Below are 26,731 nucleotides of genomic sequence, written 5' to 3' on the forward strand. Positions count from 1 at the left end.
TAGTTTTTATGACATTATCTGTGAGTGTACCTTAGCCCCTACCACACTTGGGCTCCTGAAGAACGAGGCTGACATCCTAGCCAGGACTTTCTTTGGGACAGTAATGGGGAATGCAGGGTCCCTGAGAGGTCATGGGCTAAGGGCCCAAGAGTTTTCAGGAATTTACAACAATTTGAAGCCTAACTGAAACTATTTTTGCCTCAAAAATTTAAAAAGGAAGCCAGAAAACTGGCATTAATAAATGTTCAATTTAGGGTCTGCAAATTGTAACATTATGTTAACTTCATTAACTATTAAATTTAGTGCTCATAAAAATTTCATTACATTTGAAAACAACTTTTAAGTTGGATTTTCTCACTTGGCAAGGATTCCCTGATCTGTATCTTCATTGCTGAGAAATCATAGCCAACCATAGGTTAGATAAATTCCTTGTGGCTACATAATTTCAGAAGCAAAATTATAAGAATCAGCCTTCTGTATTTTTAGAGGGAGAAGTATTACTGCGGTACCTTTATGTGTGAAGTACTGTACTGTGGGTGGGAGAGGTGCCCCCAGAGGAAGGCACTTGGGGGTCTGGGAAGAAACCGTGTGGGAGATACCCGATGTCCTGTTGAACCATACTGAACATAAGAAATAATGGGGGGTCGGACGTCTGGGAGGCTCAGTTGGTTAAGCTGCTGCCTTCGGCTCAGGTCACGATCCCAGGGTCCTGGGATTGAGTCCCCGAGTCAGGTTCCTTGCTCAGCAGCGAGCCTGTTTCTCTCTCCGCCTCTGCCTGCCACTCTGCCTGCTTGTGCTCTCTCTCTCTCTGACAAATAAATAAAAAACTAAAATCTTTTTTTTAAAAATGGGGGGGACCTTGAGCTGATGAGGTTTCACAGCCAGCCCACCATCTAGCCATCCACCAGCTTTTCTCTTCTTTTCTTCTCCGTCTCTCTCTCTCCCTTCCAACATTTACTGACTATTTGCATGGGCCAAGCACAAACCTAGGCAAAGAAAGGTGAAAGTCGTGCCGTTGTGCACGAAAAGCTCTTAGTCTGTAGTGCAGATGGGCAAGTCAATAAGGATCTAGGGGGACAAACGTGGAGATAAACCCAGGGACTCTGGGAGCCCAGAAAAGGGAGGCTGCAGCCTTGAGTAGGGATATCAGGCATAGAGAGCTCCAGAATTTTTCTATAGGAAGCTTGGGGGGGGGGGCGGACATGTCTGAAGCTGACTTTGCAGAGTTTTGGTAAAATTGTGAAATGCTGTCCACATCAAAGAATGTAAGAGGTTGGGGGTGTGGCTCATCCCAGGTCAGGGGAGGAATCTAGGAAGAGATGAGTGTCTGCGTGGCTTGTCACTCAGGATGAAGCCTGTGTTGGTCCGTGGAAGATGGAGGGAGGAGGGGGACAATGAATGCATCGAGGGTGGGGGACAGTGAGTACGGAAGATAGGCTCTGCTTCTATACACACTGGAGTTCTTCCAAAAAGCCAGATTGAATCTGCTGGGGTTGTCTGCGTCTTCCTCCTTTTGATTTGCTGGAATGTGCAGCCCCCATGTACCAGCCCTCATCCGCAGTCAGCCCTCAGCTGGCGGGACCATCCTCTCTAAGCCTGTGGGTCGCTCTGCCTGGGACGTCTCTCCAGAGAAGCGCGGGCAGGGCTCCGAGCCTTCTGGGGGCACGGAAAGCCAGGAGGGCTCGGCACCTGCTCCCCAAAAGACTTCTTAACAAGGCCGAAACGCTTTCACCCGTGAGCTAATTCCACCTGCGGGCCTCCCGCCTGTCCGTGTGGTGGCGTCCCAGGAGCACCTCTATAACCCCAGGGCACAGTTTGGAGGATCGTGGCCACTTCAGGGGCAGGCTCGCTGAGTTCAGAGAGGTACCACGCCTTGCCAGGGGTGCACAGCCAAGAGGGGAGCAGCCGGGCCTGGCACCTGGCGCTCCCTGCTCCAGTTCATCCAGCCCCTGGGGCCCGTGGAGGGAAGGAATGGGCTCCGGGCCCGGGAGACGGTCTTGGTTTCCTTGGTTTGCCGACAGGGCTGTGATGGCCTTCCTGACCCAGAGACCTTGCTATGGCCCAGAAGAGGCTCTTCCCAGCTGGGACACCAGAGAACCACACTTCAGATTCCAGTACTTTCCCTTCTACTCCGCTTCTTCCCCTCTCCATGCTTGACCCATCTTCTAGGCACCCAGTCAGATGCTCTGTCTTACAGGAAACCAGCCTCTGCGTGCCTCCCCCTCCGAGCCTCTGCCCCGGGGCCTCCACTCTCCACGGAGCACACCCCAGTCTCCCTCGGTCAGAGCTGCGGTTGGTGGAGTGCTCCCATCTCCTGGTTGCCCCTCTCGGAATCCCCCACCCGCTCTGTCCCTGAATCCGGTAGGCGCTCAGTGGAGATGGGTGGAATTCGTTCACATCAGGCACAGGCCCCTCCCTACCTCGTCCTGAGCAGAGAGTCAGGGGCACCGGGCCCGACTGGGTAATTAAACAGAGCTTCGGCCTGGCTTCCGTGCCCCCACTCTTTCTTCCAATATTTGCTCTGGCTCCTGGCTGCAAGACGCCGAGACAATGGCCCTTGTTACCCTCTGTTTGAGTTATTTATTTTTTTCACTTTTCCCTCCTTCCCCTCTCAGGGGACTCGCCTCTCGCCCTCATCCCTCATGTTTTCCCTTTCACTTGACTGTCACTCTCATTGTCCTCCCGGGGCCGGGAACGCGGGGTGACAGGCAAGGGGAGCCCAACCGGGCCGGGGAGGCTGGAAATATAGTCATTAATGGGACCCGCGAAGCCCAGATGTCCTCCCTGAATGCGGGTAATTTGTTTTTAATGAAAAACCACGCGGTGACCCTGAACAAATGAATTTTCTTTATAAGGAGTGTATGTGCATCGGCACACATAAAGGACCGAAATCGGGGAGACGTAGATCCAGGGTTGAAAGAAAGAGAAGGAGGGAAGGAGTGGGAAAGAGAGCAAGAGAGATAAGAGCCAGGAAGGGAAATTTAAAAATGACAACTGTGTTATCATGTCCTTTTGTCTAAAGAGGGATCCCAGGTCACAAATGCCTTGGGCATTGTCCCGCCTGCTCAGATGCGTGACAGTTGTGGCCATTTCGAGGTCTTGTTCACAACAATGCAAAGAATACGAACCACCATCTGGACAGATCTTTACAATTTACGAGCCTCTTTCGTGGGTCATCTCAGAGGATCCACACTGTGGTGTGAGGAGGACACAGTTCATAGCCCCATTTCACAGAGACGAAAACTGAGGCTTAGGAAAAGTGGTCCACGTCAGGTCACACAGCTAGCGGTGGTCCAGTCCAGACGACAAGGGAAGGACTTGGCAGTTTGGAGTCGGACTCTTAGAAACACTGCGTTAACATCTAGAAATCACTTTCTAGAGAAGGGTGTGCTTGAGCAGATCTAGGTGGGGGGCAGGGGGGTGCCATGTCTGTCTGTACCCAGGAGTCTTGGATTGAAGCAAATCCCCACAGTCCCTGGAACTTGCTTTCCATCGGGGCTTTGTCAATGTGCAGACTCTCTGAGTGCACTTTGAGTGGGGGAGTGCTGGAAACGGGACTCCCCCGGAAGAAGCTGGAGACATTTGGGAAAATGGCCGCAAGGGAATCGAACGTGGAGACCAGCTGTGTACCAGCTGCCATGACCCAGGATTTTGTGGTGTGGGTGTGAAGCAGGGAACCGAAAGGCACGGACTCGTGCCTGGCTTTGGGGGACTCTGCCTATGGGTAAAGCACTGGAGGCAGTGAGCTCAGGTCTAGACCGGGGCGTGTCTGCCGTGTGGGGAGGATTCTGTGCTAACACATTCCCCACAGAGGCCTGGACCCCCTCCCCCGGCCCCCCGCACATGCTGTAGCTGCAGCTCTCTCTGCCACGGATGGACAGGGCCGGACTGAACCTGAGAAATCAGCCTGCGAGTGTGCCCATGAGGTCAAGGAAAGCACTTGCTCAGGGTCCCACAGCCCAGAGCCAGACCGGCCTTCTTGCGGTGGTAGCCGCCTGCTCTGTTGTTCCTACTGGGGAAATACCAGCGCCCCCGCCTCCCTCACTCTGTTTTTCACCGAAGCAGTGAAAAGAGAGCCTTTTGTCTCCTGACCTCAGGCAGGCCTGGTATTCCTGGTTCCTAGAACAACCCAAAGCAGGACTCCCACCCCACTGACCCCCACTTTGGCGTGTTCTTCCTGAGCCCATATCTCTCCCCTAGTCCTGGGACCCAGCCAGCTGCCAGGGCATCTCCTGGGATGGAGACAGTTCCTGTGCCCGGGCCCATGAGAGCTTCTGCTGGGGGCCTGTAGGCCAGGCCAAGACCTCAGCTCCTCCCGCTGTCTGCTTTTCCCCCAGAGCCAGGCAGCTAGACAAAAAAAAAAAAAAAAAAGAAATGATTGTTTTCTTTTCCTGGGTTCAGTTTCCCTCTGGAAGTTGTGACCCAATTAGAAAATCAGACAAATAGAAAAATCTGGCCACGACCCCAGCTGAGGTTAGAAAGTCTCTGCTCGCATTTAGGTCTCTGCCTCCCCTGCTCTTCTGCGGGTCCCGGCCGGCTTTGGCTCCCTTGGCCGCCGGGAGCAGAACCTTCCACAGTGCCCAGCTCCTCCGTAATTGGTGATTTATTCCCCACTGGCTTCCAAAATGGGTTTGGAAGGAAGCTTCCTTCGCTTCTTGACCTTTCAGTAACATCAGCCCAAACCTAAAACCCCTGTTCTAAAGTAGGAGGACGGCCGGTGGGTGCCACGTGGAGGTCTGGGAGTGAAGCCGCGGCCGCACACCCCCGTCCGCTCGTGGGCTGGCTTTTGACAGGTCCTGCCGTCAAGCCTGTGCTCTGTGCCCGGCTCGGCACCTGGAGCTGCCCAGGCTGCCGGCTGCGAGCAGGGAGCTCACTTTCCTGGAAACAGTGTCTGTCTGGATGCATTCCAGCGCTTGCTTCCAAAAACATAGTTTTAATCAAGAAGAAGATCACCAGAAAAACTGGGACAAATTGTGACTTTTGACAGAGGACAATTATAAATGCCAGGAGCGCTTGCCGGGCACCAGTTGGCAAACAGACTCCTCTGACGGGGTCTTAGATTAATTACAGCACCTGTAAGCGGCCCGGGGCTGGGGGCTCTTAACTGTCTGCAGTTGTGGGGTAAGTTCTGGTCTTCCTCGCCTGCCTCTCTCCCCACTTCCCTTTCCCCTCCCTCCTTTCCTTCCTTCCTCAGATAGTCTCTCCACTCTTCCTGGGTGCTGAGCCCAGTTCACAGAGAGGGCACAGAAATAATTGCATTTCTCGAGTCCTTGGAGCATCTGTGGGGAGAATCACCCAAGTTACTCTACTTAGAATGGAAAGAAACCTGGTCGATTGTGGCCGGTTTGTGGGATTGCTAGGCCCAGGGATTAAGCAGGGACACGGGGGGGACAAGACGGTGAGGTCTGGGGGAGGCAGGAGCCAAGGGCTTGCCTGCTGACAGGAAGGGAGGCTCTGGCCTGTGGCCAGCTTCCCCAGGAGGGCTCCGAGGGATGCCTGGCCCCTGGAAAGCTCTGTGCCTGAAGTGGGTGCCAGGCCCATGTGTACAAACAGGGGGCTCAGTATTTAGGAGTGGGGAGGAGCAGGGAGCTGCCCTGAATGGCTGCCCGCTTTGGAAATTTCTATGCATTTGTAATAACAAAATTACCATAATTTGCTCGTTAACGCAGCTAGATCAGTCAAGCATTGTTCCATCGCGGGCAGGGAGGCCGCGGCGCCCCTCTCTGCACACTCTACACACCCCAGCCAGCCTGCCAGCCCGTTAGAGCGCTGGAAATTAGCATGCAAATGGTCCTAATTCGGTGGGCGAGCTGTCAGGCAGCGCCTCTCCGGCCTCGTCTCTGTGAAGGCCCTGACAGCCCAGCTCCGGCGCCGGCCCACCCTCCTCGCTCCAGCCAGGAGGGGCTCCGAGGGGCACCTCCAGACTGACAGCTTGGCGGCCTCCCTCCCTCCGTCAGCGCCATCAGGCCTGGCGGCGGACTCCCCAGGGAGCAGCCAGGGCCTGCCACCGTGCTGGCTGGCCAAAGGAGGCAAGTAGGCAGGTGGGTTGGTGGGGGAGGCTGGCCAGGGCTCAGGTCCACCAGCCTTGGCTGGCCTGGGGGCAGTGGGGGAGAGTGAGAGTGGAGCTCTGAACCCCCCGAACTCGGGGTCTGGTTGGGGCACAGGGACCCTTACTGCAGGTGGGTTCTGAGAGTGGGGGACCCTGGGCACCTTCTCCCACATGCGCCTCCACAGGGGGCAAATTCAAATCCTGCCTTATTCTCCCTTCTTTGTCTTTGACTTAACACTGGACCCCCCCCCCCGCCCCCGTACCTGGAACATCTCTGTGCAAATGATGCATGGAATTCCTTCAGCCATAATGGAGAACTGGGGGAGGCTAGACAGTGTGTGCTGTGGGCAGGGTGCCCTAGACTGGGATTCTGCGCCCCTGGGCCTCCGTCCTGCCTCCGAGCTTACCATCCTCTGTGGGGGAAGTCTCATTCCCCTCTCTGGACCGCAGGCTCTGCGTCTTTGGAGTGGGGCATCTAGGATTTTCCTCACAGGGCTGTCGGGAGGCTGAGAGGCAGAAGGCCCTGCTGTCTAACAGTAGATGCCATCTCGTGAGAGCCTCTGTATGCTGGTCACCCCAACCCACATGCCCTTCCCAGTGACCCTACCAGGTTGCCGTTGATCTTCCCGTTTCACGGAGGGGGCGGCTGAGGCCCCAGCTCACGCAGAGTAGTACCTCACCCAAGTTGCAGGGCCAGAGCAGAGTCCCGTCTCGCCTGCTCAAGAGCCCTTTTAACAGGAGAAGGTACAGGACCCTGAGAGCAGCTCAGCTTCTGAGAGAAGCAGGACAGCACCACTGTGCAGGGGACCGTACTGTGCCTGGCACCTCCTCGGGGCTGAAGAAGTGTGGCCTGAAGGAAGAGAAGCTGGGTGGACTGTCTGCATCCATCCTTATGTTCCCCTCCTGATCCGTGACAGCAGAATGAAGGAGCTGCTGCAGGAGGAAGGGGGGGAGCCGCAAGCCTTGGGTTCCCCCATGCTGTTTCTCAGGCGCTTGCCCCTTCCTCCCTGTGAGCCAGATGCAGCCCCACGCCGGGATGCAGGGTGGATTTCAGTCCCCACTCGGCGGATCCGCCGGTGGCTCTTACTCAGTGAACAGCCCGCTCCTTCCTACATGGCGGCCCTGCCCCTTTGTCTATTTGAAGGGACTCTCTCATTGGGCCTTTGAGCCTTCAGAGAAATGCAGAGGTAAAAGAGGCCCTGAGAAATCCCAGACCCCAGCTGGCTCCTGGCTGTCTGGGGGCAGAAGAGGGCTCATGAGCCCGAGTGGAGGGGTGGGGCGTGGCAGCCCCACCCCTGGCTCAGCACAGAGCCGTGCACAGAGCAGATGCTCAGGAAAGATTTAGAAGCCACATTTAATAACAGGTGGATCACGAGATGAGAAAAACGTGCAGGTGTGTGCTTGGGTGAGCTAAAAGTCATCTAGCTTGTGGGCCTCAGACTGTACGCCTTCAGCCATCTGTGGCTTTGCCTTTCCACCTCGTCTTTGGTTTGCTTATTTGGGGCCCAGGTCATGAGCCCCATGGAAAATTAGGGGTCTATGTACTGATCTCTCAATTGCTGCTCGTGGGCTCTTGAAAAGAAGGTCCCAGACACGATGAGGACTGCTCAGGGGCACGTCCATTCCCACCCTAGAAGGCCACCCTGGAGATGTCTGAAATTCCCTGGGTGAGACCGGATGGCTGCCGGCAAACTGCATTTCTGCTCTAGGAAGAATTGCCCAGGCTCCCCCTAGTGGAGAATTGGGGGGCAGCGCCCCGCTGCGTTCCTGGTCTGTGGCAGTACAGGGCCAGGGCACTTCCAGCAACCACCTCCTTTCTCAGTTTACCCACCGTTGGTCCTTGGTATGTGCATACTCTCCTGGAATCCTCATCACAACCCTGTGGGGACCCTTGGTTATCACCTTTGTTGGAGACTCAGTGAGAGGAAGAGGCTGGCCTGATGTTCTAGAGAGCCAGGTACTTTCCCTTCCACCCAGTGGCCTACATCTAGCCTCCTTCCACAGGTAGCCTTGGCCTTGGCCAGCTGACCATCTGCTTCCATGGCCACACAGCCTGGCTCCTCTCAACCTCGTGACGTTAGACTCCAAATGGCCAGAGAGGACCACCCTGTAGATAGGTCAGTCTTTTAGGATATTTGCAAATAGCCTCCTTACCGCCCTCTCCACGGCCATTCTCAGCACAGTCCATTCTCAACACAGCGGCTGAGTCAAAATCTGAGTCAGGACATGTCCCCGTTTTGCTCACTTAGAGTAGAGGCCCAAGTCCTATATCATCTCCCCTTTCCCACTTCCTTCCTTGACCTCATCTTCTGCCTGCTCCCCTTCACTCTCCTCTGCATCCATACAGACCTCACTGGTCTCCCAACACACCGCCTACACTCGTGCCTCAGGGCCTTTGCATTTACTGATCCTTCTGCTTGGAGAGCTCTTCCCACAGATGGTCACATAGCTGATTCTCAACTTCCCGTTAGCTTGTTATTCAAAAGTTACATTTTTGGTGAAGCCATCCCTACTCACTCTATCTAAAATTTCACCACTTTACATTTTTTTCCTTAATATATGCTATATGCTGTATTCTTGTTTTGTTTATTGTCTGTACAGCATTAGAATACGAGCTCTGTGAGGGCAAGGTCTTTCGTCTGTTTTGTTCATGGTTGTATCCTTAGTGTCTAGAACAGTGCCAGGTACTCAGTGGGCCCTCAGTCAATATCTAGTGTATAAATAAGGACATAGACTATCTGCTGGGCGCCTCACATCCAGATGGACACAGGCCGGCCTCCCCAGCATGCCTGTAGTTCTCCCCCATCCAGCCCTGCATTTGCTCCCTTAGGAGGCTTTTCCACTCTTCCTTCCTGGGCTCCCAAAGACATCTCCACTCCTCCCCCATGGCCCTAGGTTGTTCCCCACAAAGCTGCCTCTCAGCAGGTCTCTGGGCTGGTCACAGAGGACATGGGTGGACATGTCAGTGGATTTAAGAAAGAGATCTCTATCGGCACAGCTAATTTCAGGGCTGACCTAGTCACTGGCTTCGCTGTGGTGAGTTTACAGTAGAGACTACCTCCTGGTTCTTGGAGTTGTGAGGAAGGGCCCAAGGGGAGGTCCTGACTCAGCTCCCTGCACAGAACGAGCACCCGACCAGCTTGCCAAGGCATGATGGTGGCTGCTTATGACCCGCTTTGTGTTCACCCACACCAGCGGGCCCTTCTGCAGGTTCTTAGCGGTTGGCCTCCTTAGGAGCTGGGGACCAGACACTAGAGTGCCCCTGAGGATGCTGGGAAACTCCTTTGTGTGTTGGCAGGGTCTCTCAGACTCCACTGCAGACAAGCCACCTGGGGATCGTCTTCTAGAGTAGACTGTGGTTCCGTGAGCCCGGAGCGGGGCCCAGGGTGCTGCATTTTAACGAGCTTCCCAGCGGTGCTGATGCGGCTGCCCTCGAGTAGCCACCATGGGTTCTCGACCTCGTTGCACACAGCAGTCACCGCCCAAGCACGGACACATATTTACATCTGGCCCCAGCCCAGAGATTCCAGTGTAACCAGGATGGGGTGTGACCTGGTCTTCTGGGTTTTCCAGAACTCCCCAGATGGTGCTAACAGGCCGCAAGGTTTGAGGACTCCTGGCTGGGTCACTGCCCATTATTCCTGCACGAGGGCAGCTCTGCCCTGGGAAAGCAACGCACCTTAAAGAGAAAGGTGTGTGTTGAGCCGGTGAGGAAGGGTGAAGAGCCGGGAGGCTGCCTCTCATTCCTGGGCAGAGGAGAGGCTGGGAGGGGGGCGCAGGTACTGGAGGAGGGGGCTGTGGAGTCTGGAGGCCAGCATGGGGTGGGGGGCGGTGGATAAAAGCGAGTCTGGGGAGCAGAAAAGCAACCGGGAGAGGTGAAGCAGCTGAGTGGCCCCTCAGAGCCCTGGGCTTTGGCTGGGTTCTTCACCCGGACTCTGAGAGAGAAAGAACTCCCCTCCCCTTCTTCTGCCTCGCCTGCCTCTTTACCTGTATCCCCCCAACGGGTCCCCAGCCACCCAGGATCCGTGTAATTTATGTGTGCGCTGCCCCCTCCCGCAGACTGCAGGCTGTCTGATTCATCTCTGCCGCCCCAGGCCGCAGGCCCCGCGTGCTGGGGGTAGGCAAGGTGCGTGGAATTGAGCGGACTCCTCCCGGCGCACTGGTGCTCAGCGCCTCTGGGCTACTGGGTTCCCAGCACACAGCAAAGCCGGTGCGTCGTGGTAGTAATTGTGGAGGTAAATCTTGTCTGGTGTCCTCGCAAACACTTGGTGAGGCTTTCCATAAATATGTCCGCGGCGGCATTAAAATTTGATGGCAGGAGGCTCGGGTCGGGACTAGCACCGTGACTTCCCAGCAAGGTATGACACGATCACCTCCCTCTCATTAGTCAGCGGCAGGACGCGTGGGCCGCTGCACTGCGCTGGGCCCCAGCAGGGGGAGGCGATTTCTTCTGAGGAGGACCCCTGGCTGTTCTCAGGGACAGGCCAAGGTCTAGGCCACAGAAAAGTAAGTCTGCTTTGGGCTGAAGTTGGGCTGAGAGACAGAGTCCCTGAAGCCTCTGGGAATGTGCTCAGAGGCTAGAGGGCAACCCCCTGAGCTGGACGAGGCTGGAGCCACTTTTTGAGTCTGGGAGCCAGAAAGAAGGGCTTTACAGTCAGCCTGGTGGAAATGGTCGATCTGTCTCCAAAAAGGCCTCACAGAATACTTTAAAGGGGCGTGGCATTAGATTCGCCATTCAAGTAAGCAAAGGGCCTTTGGACAGGAGTCCGGGATGAAAAAGTATTTAGTGGCAGAAAGACTGGAACCCAATCTTATCTCCTTTCCACCCCACCATTGTTCATCTGGGGAAACTGAGGCTGTGTGAACCTGAAAGAGACATGTTCAAGGTCACACTGTCACACTGTGGTGGAGACAGAATGAGATCAGGGGCCTAACTCCTAGCTTAAGTTTCTCTCTACAACCAAGCATTTAGGACACTTGTTGAAATATGAGGAAACTACCTAAAAATACAGTTTTCATTAAAAAAAAAAAGCTCAAGTGCCTTCACTTTTCCAGCAATCACACAGAGCACGCACTGTGTGCCAAGGACTGAGTCAAGCACCGAAGAGCTCTACGTTTGTAGAGCCCTATGTTTGTTGTAGAGCACATTCTCATTCACACAGGACTTCAATAGCATTGAGTCCCAAGAGCCTTGTAATTCCACATTGTACCCAAGGAACGCAGGTTCCGAGAGGTAAAGTGACTTCTCCGGGGCCGCTTGGCTACGTGGCTGAGGGGCTTATACAGGGAGTCACAGGCCACAGCCCCCAGGCTCCCCATCGCCTCACTTACCATCACTGCAGCCGCTGTCCATGTAGAGCCTCAGGCTCCCCGCTTCACAATTACTTGCAAAAATCACGTCGTGGTTTCGACCTGTTAAAGAGTTTCCGGGTTTATTGGGCAGTGTGCTGTGTTAGCCGTTGCACTGCTGGGCTCTGTGACCCGTCCCAGCCAGGACCCACCAGGTGCTGCTAAACTGGCCTCCTGCTTGGGAGGGGCTGGAGACCTTGTCCCCAGGTTCCCTTCCCAGGCGACAGGGGCACATGTTTGGACTCTCTGAATGTAGCCAGGGCTGGCAGGAGGGGCACAGGGACAGGGTTCAGGAACCCCCTCAATGATGAAGCTCGAATGTTCACTGAGGCCCCCAGTTCAGCCTCTTCCTACAAGAAGTCCTCCCGGATACCCCAGCTAGACTAAATTCTAACTTCCTCTCTGCTTCCAAACATGCCTCACCCTTTTCTCATACCTGAATCTCTAACTCTTGGTCTAAAAACCCCTGAGATGAAGGGCGTTCCTGGAGATCCAGAGCCTGAGACCCTTTTGGAAGGCCTAGCACAGAGCTCTGAATGGAGTTAGGGCCCCTGTGAATGCCGAATTGAGTAGATTACCGAAACCCTGGTGCATTTATTAGATGTCCATCACTGGTGTGTGAGCTGGATTCTCTTGGGAATACATTTCAGTGTTACTCCAACTGAACTGTGTGGGAGCCTAGCAGTTTAGGTCCCGAATGGGGGCTTCTGGCAAGGTCACTCAAGGAAAACCTTCAGGTTTCCAGACTGAGCATCTTCTGATGGCCACGTGGGTGGTAAGGAAATAACCCTTCCCACTTCTCCATCCCTGCTGCGGCCCCCAAGGAACAGTGTAGGGTCGAGCTCTCTTTGAGCTAGAACTATCAGTGGGTTTTGCTGGCGCTTTTTAAGAACACAAAAGCAAAACCACAATGATGGAAACTTCTCTTAAACTCTGTTTCAGTGAGCCGGGCTTGGTGCTGTCATTGTGTGTCAGAGCAGCCTAGCAAGGCCTAGGGGGGGCCTGGCCACTCAGACAGCAACTGTGCCACCTGCCTTTCCTCCTGCGGGACCCGTACCCCGGTCCTTGCTGCGGACTCCGCCCTTCCCCTCTCAGTGTGTTTTGCTGCCCCTCTTGGTCTCTGTCTCATGCTTCTATCAAAGATCAAGAACCAGAGTTTCAGAAACGCTTTTCCAGCATGATCTCATGATCAGTTTCCGTCTGACACTGGAAGGGGCGGGCCAAGCAGTGAGAGCTGTTGGTCACACATGGATACTTCTTGGTTCCCACCCTCAAGGAGGAGACTCAGCAAGAGGAATGGAGATGAGGTCACAACTACCCGCCCCCCAAAGTCTGAACAGGAGGCGCTCTGCGCCATGGGGCTGAGGGCTCAGGGGAAGGTGGGGGAATGGGATGTGCGATCCAGAAAACAATATTTGAGCTGGGTCTTGACAAGTTGGGAGATTGGACATGAGGAGGAAGAGGAAGGTGGCATTTCAATTTTTTTTTTAAAGATTTTATGTATTTATTTGACAGAGAGAAATCACAAGTAGATGGAGAGGCAGGCAGAGAGAGAGGGAAGCAGGCTCCCCGCTGAGCAGAGAGCCCGATGCGGGACTCGATCCCAGGACCCCGAGATCATGACCTGAGCTGAAGGCAGCGGCTTAATCCACTGAGCCACCCAGGCGCCCCGAAGGTGGCATTTCAGATGAAAGGAACAGCATACGTGGTTGGAGAGGGGCCCCATGGAGCATGTGGGTGGGCAAGGGCCGTTGGCCTTTGGGGCAGGGGGCTATGGGAGGTGCGGCTCAGAACTCGCCGGGACCAGACCCTGCAGGTGCTTGGATGGCACAGCGGGGCTTCTGGTCCCTGCCTCACAGGCTTGTTCCTCTCAACTGTGCTGCGTGTGGGCACTCCCAGAGGGAGGCACACCAGAGACCTGGGACTCCCTCGCCCCACACACATACGCACGAATCAGGCTTGTCTTGCGCCACAGTGAGGCTGCGAGAGCCATTTGTACATTGCCCGTTGTCTTGTTCGCTGTGGGTGTAGATGAGGACATCGGAACGGGACTTTGGAATAATACCACAGCAGGAGGACAGATTAAAATGGAACCAGGACTGCTCAAAAAGTGCCACAGCATAGCCGGGGTCTCCAGTGGAAATCTCTACAGGGGCCAGACTGGTACAGAAAGATGGGAAGCCAGCCTCGGGGGATAATAGTCACAACTCGCTTGTGGCTGATGACACCCTTGCCCCTTGGAAACACTGGGCTGACCATTAATATATTTTGGTTGGCTTCAGGTGGCTTGAAGGCCCCAGTTCTTGCCTCTGATGGACGGCCAGCTGGTGGGGTCTGATGGGCCCTGGAGCCCACAGTGGATGTGTTGTAAATGTGACAATGGGGTTGTTTCCCTTGGGTTCCCTGTAGGGTTCTTGTGTTCCAGTCCCATGGTTGGAGACAGCAGGAATTGGGCTGAAGACCCCACGGGGTCCTGTCTCCAGGGGACCAAGTTAAGGTCCACAGCTGCCTCACAGCCAGTAAACAGCAGAGCCCAGGCTCACAGGGGCCCAGCCAGCACCGCCGTCCAGCTGTGAAGCCCATGGCTCTCTCGAGAAGCAGAAAAGAGACACATTCTGCATTCACTCCCTCACTCTTGCCCTCTCTCTCGGTTTTTCTCTTCTTTGTTTTTCTGAAGGCCTTCGTGGCTGGCTTGAGCTGGTAGGAGAAGAGGTTTTTCCCAGGAAGGGATCGATGCCGTGTGCCAGGTTGTCTGGGTTGACAGGGCTGACCTTTACAGAGTTTGCTCGGGTTTTCCTCTCCCTGTTAGGAGCCCACGAAGGTCTTGTTCCGGAGAGAGGGAGACTGAGAAGTGTTGGCCTTCCAGGGGTCCCATTTGGGAGTTGGGTGCACTGAGGGTAGGAAAGAGGAGAGCATTAGTGCTGGAAAACGTTTGAGGCTGTTCGAATCTCTGCCGTACACACTTTACACATGAGAAAACAGTCATAGGGGAAGGGGCATGATCGAAGTCACTCAAAGAGGCTTTGACAGAAGCCCAGAATCTGGTGTGGGCACGCACCACCCCGACGCACATCCATGTATACATGTGTTTATATGTATATGTCTGTGAACACGTATGCATCTATATACATGTATGTTATACCTGTAACACCTAAAACAGTAATATAATGCATATACAGTTGTACCTAATATCTCTACATTTGAAAGCTGGGTCTTGTGTGGCGTGCTGTAGTTGTCATCTCTCTAGCTACAGACGGCCACGTGTGCAGACTACCCACTGACCCCAAGCCGTGGCACGTCACGAGGTTCTCCAGGGCGATGGGGAGGAGGTGGAGAAAATCTCACGGTCCTTTTCCCATCTTTCCTTCCTCCTCCTGCTTCTCTGCAAAGCTTCTCTCTCTAAGCCCAGCTTCAATCCTTCAGAAATAGAACTTGGCTGCGAAGTCACTTTGAAAGACTTTCCGTATGTTAATTACAGCCGGCCAAGGTCTCGAGCAGAGGTGGGAGCCCACCATCTGCAGATGGGGTCGGCCCCCGGCGAGCGCTGCAAATCCCCATCATCTGGCAGGTGTCGTTTTGGGTTAATTAAGAGCTACACTGAGCCGGTTTACCTGTCACTTCTGAGAATTTTAGAAACTTCGACTTTCTTGCCATCTCTGAGCTTTTAGCAAAGGAGAAACACAACAGCTCTGATTTCTGACAATTTTCCTGGCCCTGGAATCTCCAGGAAAGCTGCCTTAAAATTAAAAAAAAAAACTTTTCATTTTAATCGGTCCTTTCTAGTGACCTCATTGATCTTTACCACTTGTTTTTGTATATTGAGAAGACATCACTGTTCTGGGGAAATCCACCCTTTATCCTAAATTTCTTAAGCCTCTGATTTCTTCCTGAGTCTTCAAGGAAAGAACACACGTTCCTCAGCTTTATTCTGTTTAGTGGCTTCGGAAGAACCTTCAAGTTGTGAGTCAGGGGCCTCTCTCAGCAGTCAAGGCGGTGGTCAGAGGGTCTGGGCTGGGAGCAGGAAAGAAAACGTTTTCTCTACCATCATTGGTGAGAAGGCACCAAGTCCTCCCCACACGAGGGCTTGCAAAGATCTGTAACTGGTAAATCCTGTGATCTTCACAAGCTTCAAAAGTAGAGTTTTCCTTCCCCTCCATTTTACAGACAAGAAAACTGAGGCTTAAGAGGTAAATTCATGCACCCAAGGCCACCCAGCCTATGACTGACAGAGTCTGGCCAGGACCATGGGTCTGACTCCAAAGGCCATTTTTTGTTGTCTTCTCCCCAGTAGACAGCTCTGGGTAGGACTGAACGGTGGAGCTCACCTGTGACTATAGCCCTGGAACGAGCCTGCAAGAGGGCCATCCCTCTGTTCTTGGGCCATGCTGCCGGCCGCCGAGGAGCAGGGAGTCTGTCTCCTGTGCCCCTGGGTCCCATCGTGTCCCATCTGCCTGGTCCCAACTCCTGGCTTTAGCTCATACACTTGCTCCCCAGCTCTCCTCTACCCAGTGCAGAGTGCCCACCACGGCCAGCTGGGACTTTCTGGACCTTGAGCTCGAGTAAGCTGGACTCAAACTCTTGTTCCCTGCCTCAGGGAAAAGTCATTTGTCCTCCCCAAGATTGCTGCCACGTGGCCAGGGGAGGCTCCCGGACATAACCCAGCGCTCAGGCTCTGTGGGCTCTGCTGCTCTTGGACCACATGTTTTCATCTCTGCCCTGCTGGCTGCCCAGCCCCTGCACTCAGCCACCGAACGTGACTCCCCCGTAGGAAGAAAACACCAACCGAGTCCGTTTTACCGAATGTATCTGAGATGGTGGTTGGTTACAGCCCCTGGGAGGAACAACTTAAAATGAGAATCTTGACACCCATGTAAATGTCCCTCACCCCCCACCCTCCCCACACAGAGGCTGCTCACAGCTCCCGCCGCTGCCCTTTTCTCCTCCCCGGAACAGAACTGCCCAGGACCCAGGGCCTTTCCTACACACAGCGCTTTGGCCTCTAAAACTCTACTCCTAAACCCAGTGCGTATCTGCACATCCAAGAACTCAGTGAAAGCTGGACAAACCCTTTTGGGGCTTCCGCAGGTTTTAGAAGAGGTGCTTCCTCCTCCCCCTCTCTCCTGCATCCTCAGCGTCCTGGGTAGAGTGAGAGGGGAGTTCTCTTCTCCCCCTCACCAATCCTATGTGTGGGTCCATATTCAAGATGAAGAGACTGCCCAGGAGAAATTCACTCACTCACTCAAGGCCACACAGCCAGTAGGCGGAGGACTGAGTGCAGAGCCCTTGCCGTGCCCAGCCCTTCCCCAGGAACGCCCACACCCATCCGCGGGCGCGCCTTCCCGGACCCCTCCCTGCTTTCTGCTCCCACAGCATCATATGGGGGGGCACCGGCAGTGCTGGCTCCAGATCTGCTCTCACTGCAGTCCTGGTTTCCCCTCGGGACTGCTCCCTCCCAGGAGGCTGGGGATGGAGACAATGATGACATGTTCTGTTGGTGACAGTCCCTAGGGGCCCATATGTGGCCAACTCCAGACAGCCCGGGAGCTGTCTCTGAGGAGGGCCCATGTGCCGTGCCTTCCAGATGACAGCCTCCCTGTCCATTGAGTGACAGCTGCCCAGACTGGGCTGGCATCCCAGTCTGCCTCACAGAAACTTTTCTATTAATGCACAAAGAAAAGGCTGTCCAGCTTAAGGGGCTGGTGTTTTCGAGAGATGCCAAAAGCATGGATCGGTTAGTGGACAGAAACAAGGGGCTCATGCTGTCCTCTGTGCTGGGTGGTTATAAGAGAAGGTGTTTACCTATTTTTTAGACCAAGAGTTCATCCTGGTCTGTGAGTGCCGCAGACACGATGTTCCATTAGTTCCAGGTGTGTGCCACAGCGATCCCACAGGTTTTTGCATTGAGCTGTGCTCACCTCGAATGTGACTCCCATCTGGGAAGGGGTTTACTGTGTGGTCGCTGTGTCAGGCCAGCTAGCAGTACTGCAGGGGGTCCTGACAATGAGCCCGAAGAGGGGCTTCCATTTCCCGCCCTGGAGAGCATCGAACGTTGTCTCCCAGGCCCCTGTCCCCTCCTGCTCGGACTGTAGCAGCAGTCACCTGGCTGGTTTCCCTGACCACAGGCTCACCTTCTCCAGCCCGTGCTCCAGATCCCGGCACTCCCTAGGCTCCCCTGGGTCCCAGCTCTACTGGGAGAAAAGCGTGATATTCTTGCCCCCCAGTTCTGCTCTGGGGCATGCCTCTGCCAGGCCTCACAATGACCTGGACATGCAGGTGGTCCCACTCTGACCAGTCCCGCGCAGCCCTTTGCTTGTGCTTGGGAGAGACTGGCTCCCTCTGCCTATCAAAATCCTGTCTCTCCTGGCTCCCAGGCTCCCAGGAGCCCCAGAAAGTCCCCCCAGTGCTTTCCCCAGACCTTCTCTCAGTTGGACAGGATTCATTTTTCTAAGAAGGTGAGTGTTCCTTGGGTGTCATGAGTGTGGGGAACTGAAGCAGGGGAGATGGCCTGGGAGAAGTGAAATCCAAGCTCAGCTGACAAGAAGGGACTGTTGGGAAAAAAAGGAGGAGACAGAGAGGCCTGAGATGGGAAGGCAGGGTCACATAGGCAGAGGGTCCTGAGCTTGGGGGGGGGCAGCCTCGAAGTCCCTCCACCCTTCTGAGCCTCCATTTCTGCACATAGAAAATGCAGACAGTTGCATCTATCTTGTGAGCTTCATGGGACTGTCAGGAGGGTTAGATTAGATTCTGAATGCCAGAGAAGCTTTGGTGAGCGTGATCAGGTCATGGTCATGGCTGACATTTGCTGAGAGTTCACCGTGTGCTGGGCACTCTGTGTATGGTCACCCATTCAGCCTTTACAGTGACCACACGCAGTGGGATCTGTTAATTACTCCTGCTCTACTGAGGAAGATACTGAGGCACGGAGAGGCTGAATGATCCACCCAAGGTCACAGAGTTAGGAAGAAGCACACTCGGGATTTAAATCCGGACGGTCTGGCTCCAGGGACGTTGCTCCCAGTCTCTGTGCCTCACTGCCTGGGGACCGCTGGGTTCAATGGTAGCCTGTGGGCTTGAACCTGGAGAGTCTGCGGCTTTCTGGCCACCTTTGGGGTCAGGACTAGGCCAGGTCTCTAGACAAGCAGCCGTCTTGGTATCTGAGGACCTGGCCTCCCCACATCTCCTGTGTGCAGCACGTGGCTGGACCACTCCCACAGGTCAGCCTCGGGCCCCGGGCTGGGGAAGGTGCCCTTACCCCGAGTGCTCACTCTACCAGGGCAGGCTGAGGATGCCCACAAAGTCCCCACTCAGCTCACCAGGCGGGGTCCCCGGGGACTCTCATTTTCCACTGGGGAGCAGGACGGTGTTGTGAGAGGAAGCCACTAGTGGGTCAGATAAACCGGTTTGAATCCTGGCATGCAGCAGGCGTTCCACACAACCCCGGCTCGCAGTACTCATAGCAGAAGCAGCGAGAGCCGTCATCTGTGTCCCTGGAGGACTGAGGCACACCTCTTCATTCATTCAACAAACCATTCTCAGTGACTGCTAGATGCCAGGCCCTGTGCTAGACAGTGGGATGGGGACGTGAATTTGACAGAACTCCCTGCCCCCATGGAGCATCCATCATCCTGGAGGCAGAATTCACAGGATAAGCACAAAAGAGATGTTGAGTCATGGTTAGTTCTGTGGAAGAAAATAAAGCAGGAAAGAAGGATGGGGCGGAACGGTTCCATTTTAAATTCGGTGGTCTGGAGACGAAACTGGAGCAAAGCCTAGAAGGAAGTGAAGGAGGGAGCTATGCAGACGTACGTGCAGTAGTGTCATATATTGGGTAGAGGCAGGCGACTACAGGCTCTCCCCGGATCCCGACTGTCTGCTGTGGATGGGGTGTCATTACATGGGGAGCGCAGGGGGTGGGGGTTGGCACACAGGATCCAAGAGGAAACAGACCCGGACCTGCGGGGCAGACACTCCCACGTCACAGGAGACTCCCATGTAGGTGCTGTGGGATGCTGCGGGAAACGGGGTGCATCTAAAGAGGGGGCTTCCCAGAGAAAAAAGTAGCCAGTTTGGGGGCCAGGTGGTAGAAGGTGCAGGGTGGGTAACACACAGTTAATTTCAACTGAATGGATCCAAGACGTGCATTTCTGAGGGGATGGAGATCAAAGGGGCTTCCCGGAAGAGGTGGCCTTGGAGCTGAGCCTGGCAGACAGGCATGATGTTGCTAGAAGGAAAAGCAGAGACCACCTTTGCCAGCATAGCCTGGTGCCCTGGACCCAGGCACAACGCTGTCAGGAAGTGCCTCTGATGGGGCAGCCCGGAGCCCTGAGAAGAGGGTGGCTGTCCCCCTTCTCCAGGCTGCTCGGTCTCTCTGATCCCCCACCCTGGCTCCTAGGAGGAGGAGGAGGAGGCACTGATGGATATGCGGAGCCTGGGCTGCTGAGGCCCAGCTCTGTCACCATGCTCTCCCTCCCTCTGCCGGAACCTGACACCCTGACCACTGAGGCATAAAAAACAGAGAATTGGAAGGCTCAGCCTGTCAGGCTGGGAGTGGCCCCCAGAGAGGCCTGAGGAGGAGCATGTGTGTGTGTGTGCGTGCCTGTGTGCATGTGCTCCGCCTGTGGTTGCCTATAGAAATGGGGAGGGGGCCAGGTGGGCCCAGGGGGTGGGAGCAGCTGGCCCCTCGGGCATCCCTTATTGTTTCTGCCCTACCTGGTGGAGCCCCAGGGACCCTACATCTGGGCCTGGATGCTGAGGAAAGAGCAGCGCTCCAGGTCCTGCCTTCTGGTTGGTCCTTCTGGAGGCTCCTGCCCTTTGGCATCCTTGAGAGGAATGCATGGAAGCATGTCTGGGCTGAGGGTGGTCTCCTGAGGCTGTGTAACTCCTGTCACCACTGCCAGGGAGGGGCCACATGCTCTATGGGTGGCTTACAAAGCCTCTCACCCGGCAGCTACCAACACAACCGGGCCAGGCATTGCTGTGTCTGCTCTAAGTGAGGTCCAAACCAGGCGCTCTGGGAACCCCAGGCACAGGGAGGAGACAGGCAGAGCCAAAACAGCAAGGTTTGCAGGCAGGAATTTTGGACTCCTTTCCTAGGACTGGCTGGTGATAAACAGGCTCTCTGGGGGCTGAAGAAAGAGCACAGGGAAAGTGCCAGACACAAGAAGCAGGGCCCCGTCAGCTTCTTGTGTCTGGGGCCAGAGGGAGCCGTCCTCAAGACCTACTACTGCGCCACCTTTCCCCAACGCCATCCCTACCCTGACACAGCTCAGAGTTTCTGCCTGAGCATCCCAGCAGCAAACCTCAGCCCCTTTCCCAATGCCTGGAAGGCCCCGACACACTCCCTCTGCTGGGATCCCCAGCCTTCTCAGCCAAGTGCCGTCTGCCTTCTCCTGGCATGGACCTGAGCATCTGTCTCATCCTCCCCCGTAGACCAGGGCGCTGAGAGCAGCCCCTTCTCGATTCACAACACAGAGGGCCAGACTAGAACCGAGGTCACCTTTGGCTTCTCAGTCCAGAGCCACTCAGGAAACACATGGGCAGTGAAACTGAAACCACACTGGGGGCACTGGAGTGCCTCGGTCAGGGCTGAGAGCCAGGCGGTCTGCAGCTTCGAACTTGGGTCAAGACCATTTTGTGAGCAATCCTGGGCATCGGTTTTCTCACCTGTAAAATGGTCCGATATCCCCAGGGAACACCTGGCACACAGTAGTGTCATGGTATGCATGTTAGAGGCTGATACTCCCTCTGCTAAGGAAAATGTTACAGGGGGAAACACAAGGCCTGTTTTAGCCGTCTGCTTGATAGGAACATGGGGCCAGAATGGCCTTTATTGGTTACGAAGAGTACCTGCCGTTTCTGTAAGAGACAAATGCCATCGGCATTTTCCAAACCTGACCTGACATTTGGTTCCTGTTTCTCTCTCCGCCCACCACATGCAGGGAGTGAGTTTTCCGGGAGCCCCTACAGCCACCCTCAGTATCCCTCGTACAACGACTCCTGGAGGTTCCCCAACCCGGGGCTGCTCGGTGAGTACTGGTAGAACCCTGTGGGGCCCCAGGGCCATCAGCTGCCACATTAGGACTCTCTTTGGGCCAGGGTCCCTTGACAGCCTGCAGTCTGGTCCTTTAGTCAGGGTGGGTAGCTTGCGTCAGATATGTGCTAGCCAGGAGTTGTGATGGGAGCTTCAGACAGTAAACACCGCTCCAGCTCCACTAGAGCCCTCTTCCCTCCCTGGGATGTTTTGGCAGATAAGGGAAAATGGCAGAGAAGGGAAACAGAGAAAAAGAGGTGTTGAAGGAAGGGGGGAAGTGTAGAAAAAGTGCCTGCCCGTGAGTAACATATTTCTTAAGAATCACTGAATCTTCTGGTGAGAAATCTCTAAGAGGCAGCAAGGAGGCCAACTTGGATTGATTAGTAGTGGCTACCTGTCTTGATAAGGACTCTGAGGCTTAGTGATTGATTAGTGATGTCTGCATGGACTTCAGCAGAGCCAACTCCATTGGGAAATCGAGTGCCCTGTGTCCAAAGGCCTTCCTTGTCCTGCCATTCCGAGCTCAGCTGGTGCCCCACCTCTACCTAGGCCTCAGGCTGGCAGATTATCCATTGCTGGGGCCAGCCTGATCTGTGTATATCATCGGAGATATGTGGGCCCCTGCAAAGACCAAGCAGGCTAACTCAGCCCTCAAAAGGCCAAAAAGAGCTGACATGAAACCAGCTGGTGAATGATAATGGGAGCTGGAGGTTCTGGAGCATTAAGCAGGGGGCCAGAGCTCACAGATGTCACTCACCACCTGGGGGCAGAGCTAGCCAATGAGCTTCAAGCAGCGGCACAGATCCTGCCCCAGCAGTTAGCCGAGGAATTCCCACACAGTCAGCATGCGCCTTAGAGATCACCCAGGCTTGTCTGTCCGGCTTTGAAAAGCCAGGTTAAGTAGAAGCTATTAATTCCTGGATTCTGTATTATTTTAGAACTGGGAAACAGACTTTGAAAAAGCAAGAACCTGGTCCCTTTGGACTCTAGTTGCCAGGTCATGGGTCTGTGATTAGAGGACTAGGGCATACACGTGACAGACACCATACCTCCTGGCTGCCACCCATCGGTGAACTTGGGCCTCCAGCTGCCCAGAGCCTTCTGGCGGATCATGCAAACCTTGTGGGTAGAATAAAGAATGATTACTCCAGTTACTACTCCTGGTCCCTAAGCCTAGATTTCATTTTATAGATGATTGGGATCTTACTACTTTGGCCTCCTGTATGGGCTGATCTGTAGACTTCTTTTTTGGTTTTGGTAAAAATCAATTCTAAGTATTGAACCATGTCTCCATTTACCTAATGCTTTTCCTGAAACAACTGCTTGGAGAGGCCCTGGTTTCTGAGTTAACCTAGCTGTCAGTCTTAGGAGGCAAAGGCTAACCACAGTCTCCTGAACCAGAGTCTTTCAGAGGGGTAGGGGCACAGGGCTGGATCTGGAGCCCAAGCGGATGGCAAGGGGAGGCTTGCCACCAGCTCATGCTGGGTGGCATCTGAGGCCTTCACTGCTCACGCTGGAGGGCAAGCAGTTCACATGCCTGGGTGTTAGGCATGGGCTGTGTGTGCCTGGTAGGGAAAGATAAGGACTCTGTCTCAGGGAGCCTCAGGCAAGGGTGTCTGTGTAGGGAGGTGGTCAGTGCCTTAAGAGGGCCAGAGCCACTATGGAGAGGAGGAAGAACTAAAACTCTGTCCATCTAAATGAGTACCAGCTCACTGTGTGGGCGCTGGGGAAGACTCTTCAGGTGGGTTACCTTATTTTATCATTTCAACAGCCCAAGGGAGTGCATCCTATTATCTCTATTATACAGATCAAGACAGTGGGCTCAGAAAGGGTATATAATTCAGCCGCAGTCACACAGCCTGCAGGTGGCAGAGTGAGGACTCAAACTCCGGCTACCCTGATCCCGGAGCTTATATTCATAACCAGGGTATGGTGTGGTACTCTTATTCTCCCTGACCAATGAAGTCTGAACAGCACGACATCCAGAAAAGAGGCCTTGTCCCTCCATAGGAAGCCTTGAGGGACCTGAATACTCAGACCATGTATGTGATGAGAACAGCTCTGACCAATTTTTGAAAGCCAGGTTACTGTATTTATCTGTTAGGCTTTCGGTTGCAAATCACAGAATCCACTCTGGCTGGTTGAAGCAGAAAACCAATTTATTAAGGGGTACCGGGGCTTCTAGAATCTCCAGGAGGACCAGGTGTGGGGGGACATGGTGGGGAACATCACCCAGCCACACTAGCAGGGCTGGGGAGCCCTCCTGCTGTGGCCAGTTGGCTCTCCGCTTCCCAGAAACCCCCCAAAGCTAGGACGGGCAATGCTGCCCTAGTGAGGCTGGGCACTGAATTCTCAGGAGAACTCCCCTCCCCTTGAGACCCCTCTGCAGGAGCCGCCAGCACGGTGCCCACACAAGGCCCAGCCAGGGCACAATGACCAGCCTGGGCGGCGGGGCACAGAGGCAGGTGGGGTGGGGAAGAAAGCAGGGGTCAGTTAGGATTAGAATGGGTGTGCTTGGGGCCTGCTGTAAGGGGATGAGGGAGTGAGCAGGAACCTGGAATGACTGTGTCAAGAACAAACTGATAAAACTGTAAATTGGGGAAAATGGCAGAAGAAAAGGACAAGTTTATTCTAGATGGAGGTTTAAGGGGCACTAGAAAGACACAGTGCTTCCTAAGGTGGTGGTTTCATTTCTAAATGCAGGCATTTTTTATTTTGGGAGACAAACTGGCCAAGAGATTAGGCTTTGGGAGGGGAATGAGTCAGAGCCAGGGGTGAGTGGTGGCCTGTGGGAAAAGGGAAGGCTGAGCCGGGTTCCTCCCAGGAGACTTACATTTGCTGCCCCTGGAGAGCCCTTGGTGAGGGGAAGTCCCTGCTGTTTTTCCACTCCTCTTCCCTGCCCAGGCCTGCAGGACCACCCCCCACCCCCAGGGCACAGGCACGCACATTCCTCTCTAAGGCAGGATGTAGGGCTGGCACCACAGACTCTCCATGGGGGACTGTCCCTAATGCTGTCCCCAACCCCGAAGAGAGGACAGAGAAGGCTGGCTGACAGGTGTCTCTGTGCCAGGGCTCCAACTAGGAAGGTAACAGGCGGCAGCAGGAAAAGCCATCTCTGGGAACACTTGGCATGGGATGGGTGTCTCTGCCTTCTAGATCAGCACAGAGAGGTATTTCCCTCTCCTCCTCCACTGTCCCTGCTGCCTGAGCCATACTCCCTCCCCAGGGGGGCAAAGGGAAGAAGCAGTCATTGGGACTGGGTTTGGAGGGCCAGTGGCAGGTGCTACAGTGCCTCCCTGCTCCTGCCCTCTAGATCATGTACGAGCTGTGTAATCTTGGGGAACCTACAGTCTCTCTGCCTTGGCTTCTTCATCTGCTACATGGGGACAATGCTAATCTCTACTTGATGGAATTGTTTTGGAAATGGAAAGAGTGAATGGCTCTAAGTGGCTTAGAAGAATGTCAATTTCCAAAACATTTTCATATCCTTGTCTTGTGGTGCCCTCATATGAACCCATTATGACCTCCTTTTACAGAGGAGAAAACGGAGACTCAGATTTAAGCCACTTGTTCAGGGCGATTCAGCCAAGAGTCCATGATTTGGTGCTCAGCTATGGTATCTGGGAGACTCACCAGAATTGGTTTGGATTTGGCTGGGATTTCAGAATAAATATGAGTCCACTCCCCCAGGGAAATAAGCAGATCACTATTCCCATGCATGGTCTGGGGGCCACCAGGGCCCTCACCATTGTCCACCTGGATAAACCCTGCCCCCCAGCACTGGGTAGACAGACCATGGACTGCACCACGGTGGGAAGAGTCCTGGATGCGAGCTAGGCTGTGGCACTAAGAGGCCCTGTGGCTTTGGGCATGTGATTTTCTATGTTGAGCCTCGTGTCCTCACCTGTAAAATGAGGCAATGGCCTGGCATCTCTAAGCTTTGTAGTTCTGAGAATCTGCTGGTCTCCCTGAGCCCCCCAGACTCTCTCATCCCTGGGGAGGAGTTTGGGCACAGCATAGGCTTCCTGGAGGCCTTGTCTGAAGCAGGTAGCCCCAGAATGAAGCCTGGAGACAGTGGGAGGAACCCAGCCTGGCCCTCACCCTGGCTCTGTCTGGAGGTCACAGGTAGGAGGGCCTCCACGGGGAGAGAGGCCACCATGGACTTCCATACCTCAGGCTCCCCATGTCTGTCTCTTCCTGTCCTCCAAACCCAGCCCAACCCACATCCTCCAGGAAACCTGACTCCTCTTATATTCCAAGCCAGAAGCATCTTGTATTCCCCAGAGCTCTAATCCTTCTGCTGACTCTGGACATTGGTCTGTGATGTTTGTGATTATTGCTCCTTATTGTCCCCAACAGAGCCAGAAAAGAAATGAGTAAATGGGCAGGGGTCTCTGCTATTGTCTGTTTACTGGGTGCTGCCGTGCATTTACTCATCCGACCTGGCTGTGAGCACAGGCCACATGCCTAGCTACCGACCAGGGACTGAAGACAGACACAGGAAAGAGCCAGAGCCCAGTGCCTGACCATGTGGGACTCTCCATCCAGGGGCGTCCCGGGGTGGGGGAAGCAGCAGTAAAAGAGATGGTTGGGGCCCAGGTCCAGGCTGCAGAGGAGGCTGAGCTCAGAAGGGGTTCAGGAAGGAGCACAGGAAGAGGCAGAGAGGCAAGGAGAGGAGGCTAATGTGCTAACTCGCCTGTCCTGGAGGCAGAAGATGAGACAACACACGTGAAAAAGCAGTGTGAGGCCGAAGAAATGCTTCTCCATGGGTAGTTGCTATTAGCATGAGGGTGTCCTTGAGACCTGTGCGCAGTCTGAGCTCCCTGGGGTGTGGTCTGTGCACGGTGTGGGCTGGGAAGCAGTGGTTGTTGGGAGGAAAGCCAGAGAGGTGGGCGGAGTCAGGTCACAAGGGATCTACAGGGAGAACTAAGAAGTGATGGCTTTTCACCCTCTAGGCCAGAAGTGGGCAAACTCGTCCTGTCAAGGGCCAGACAGTAAACATTTGGGGCTTGGCAGAACATATGACTTCAGCTGCAGCAGTCAGCTGGGCTGTGGTAGCAGGACAGCATCCAGGGACAGCACAGAATCAAATGGGCAAGGCTGAGTTCCAGTAAACCGTTATTACTGAAACAGGCAGCAGGGAGGATTGGACCTGAGGGCCCCAGTCTGCCTCCCCCAGCTCTAGATGGGAAGGAGGCCTTGAAATCTCCTAAGAGGAAGCAACCCTAATTAAGCTTGCAATCTGGGGAACAGACTGGGACAGAGATCTTGGTGGCCTGGGAGGAAGGGGAGGGGCCCCGGTA

At 54.6% G+C, this 26,731-nt stretch overlaps 1 protein-coding gene and 1 long non-coding RNA gene across 3 annotated transcripts in view; one reads left to right on the forward strand and one right to left on the reverse strand.

Annotated features, from left to right (window-relative positions):
• The window catches only part of PAX5 (paired box 5), a 191,792-nt gene that overhangs the window by 162,559 nt on the left and 2,502 nt on the right, over positions 1–26,731 (forward strand). For both annotated transcript variants that reach the window (XM_044265343.1, XM_044265344.1), the window contains exon 9: positions 21,337–21,423. In XM_044265343.1, the coding sequence (XP_044121278.1) occupies positions 21,337–21,423 (87 nt within the window). The remainder of the gene's footprint in view (positions 1–21,336; positions 21,424–26,731) is intronic.
• LOC122917460 overlaps positions 13,046–26,731 on the reverse strand; it is a 78,629-nt gene continuing 64,943 nt past the window's right edge. The window contains exon 6 of the long non-coding RNA XR_006386395.1: positions 13,046–14,289. This is a non-coding gene — a long non-coding RNA (uncharacterized LOC122917460). The remainder of the gene's footprint in view (positions 14,290–26,731) is intronic.

The sequence above is a fragment of the Neovison vison genome, chromosome 9 (genome assembly GCF_020171115.1).
Source record: "Neovison vison isolate M4711 chromosome 9, ASM_NN_V1, whole genome shotgun sequence".
NCBI lineage: Eukaryota > Metazoa > Chordata > Mammalia > Carnivora > Mustelidae > Neogale > Neogale vison.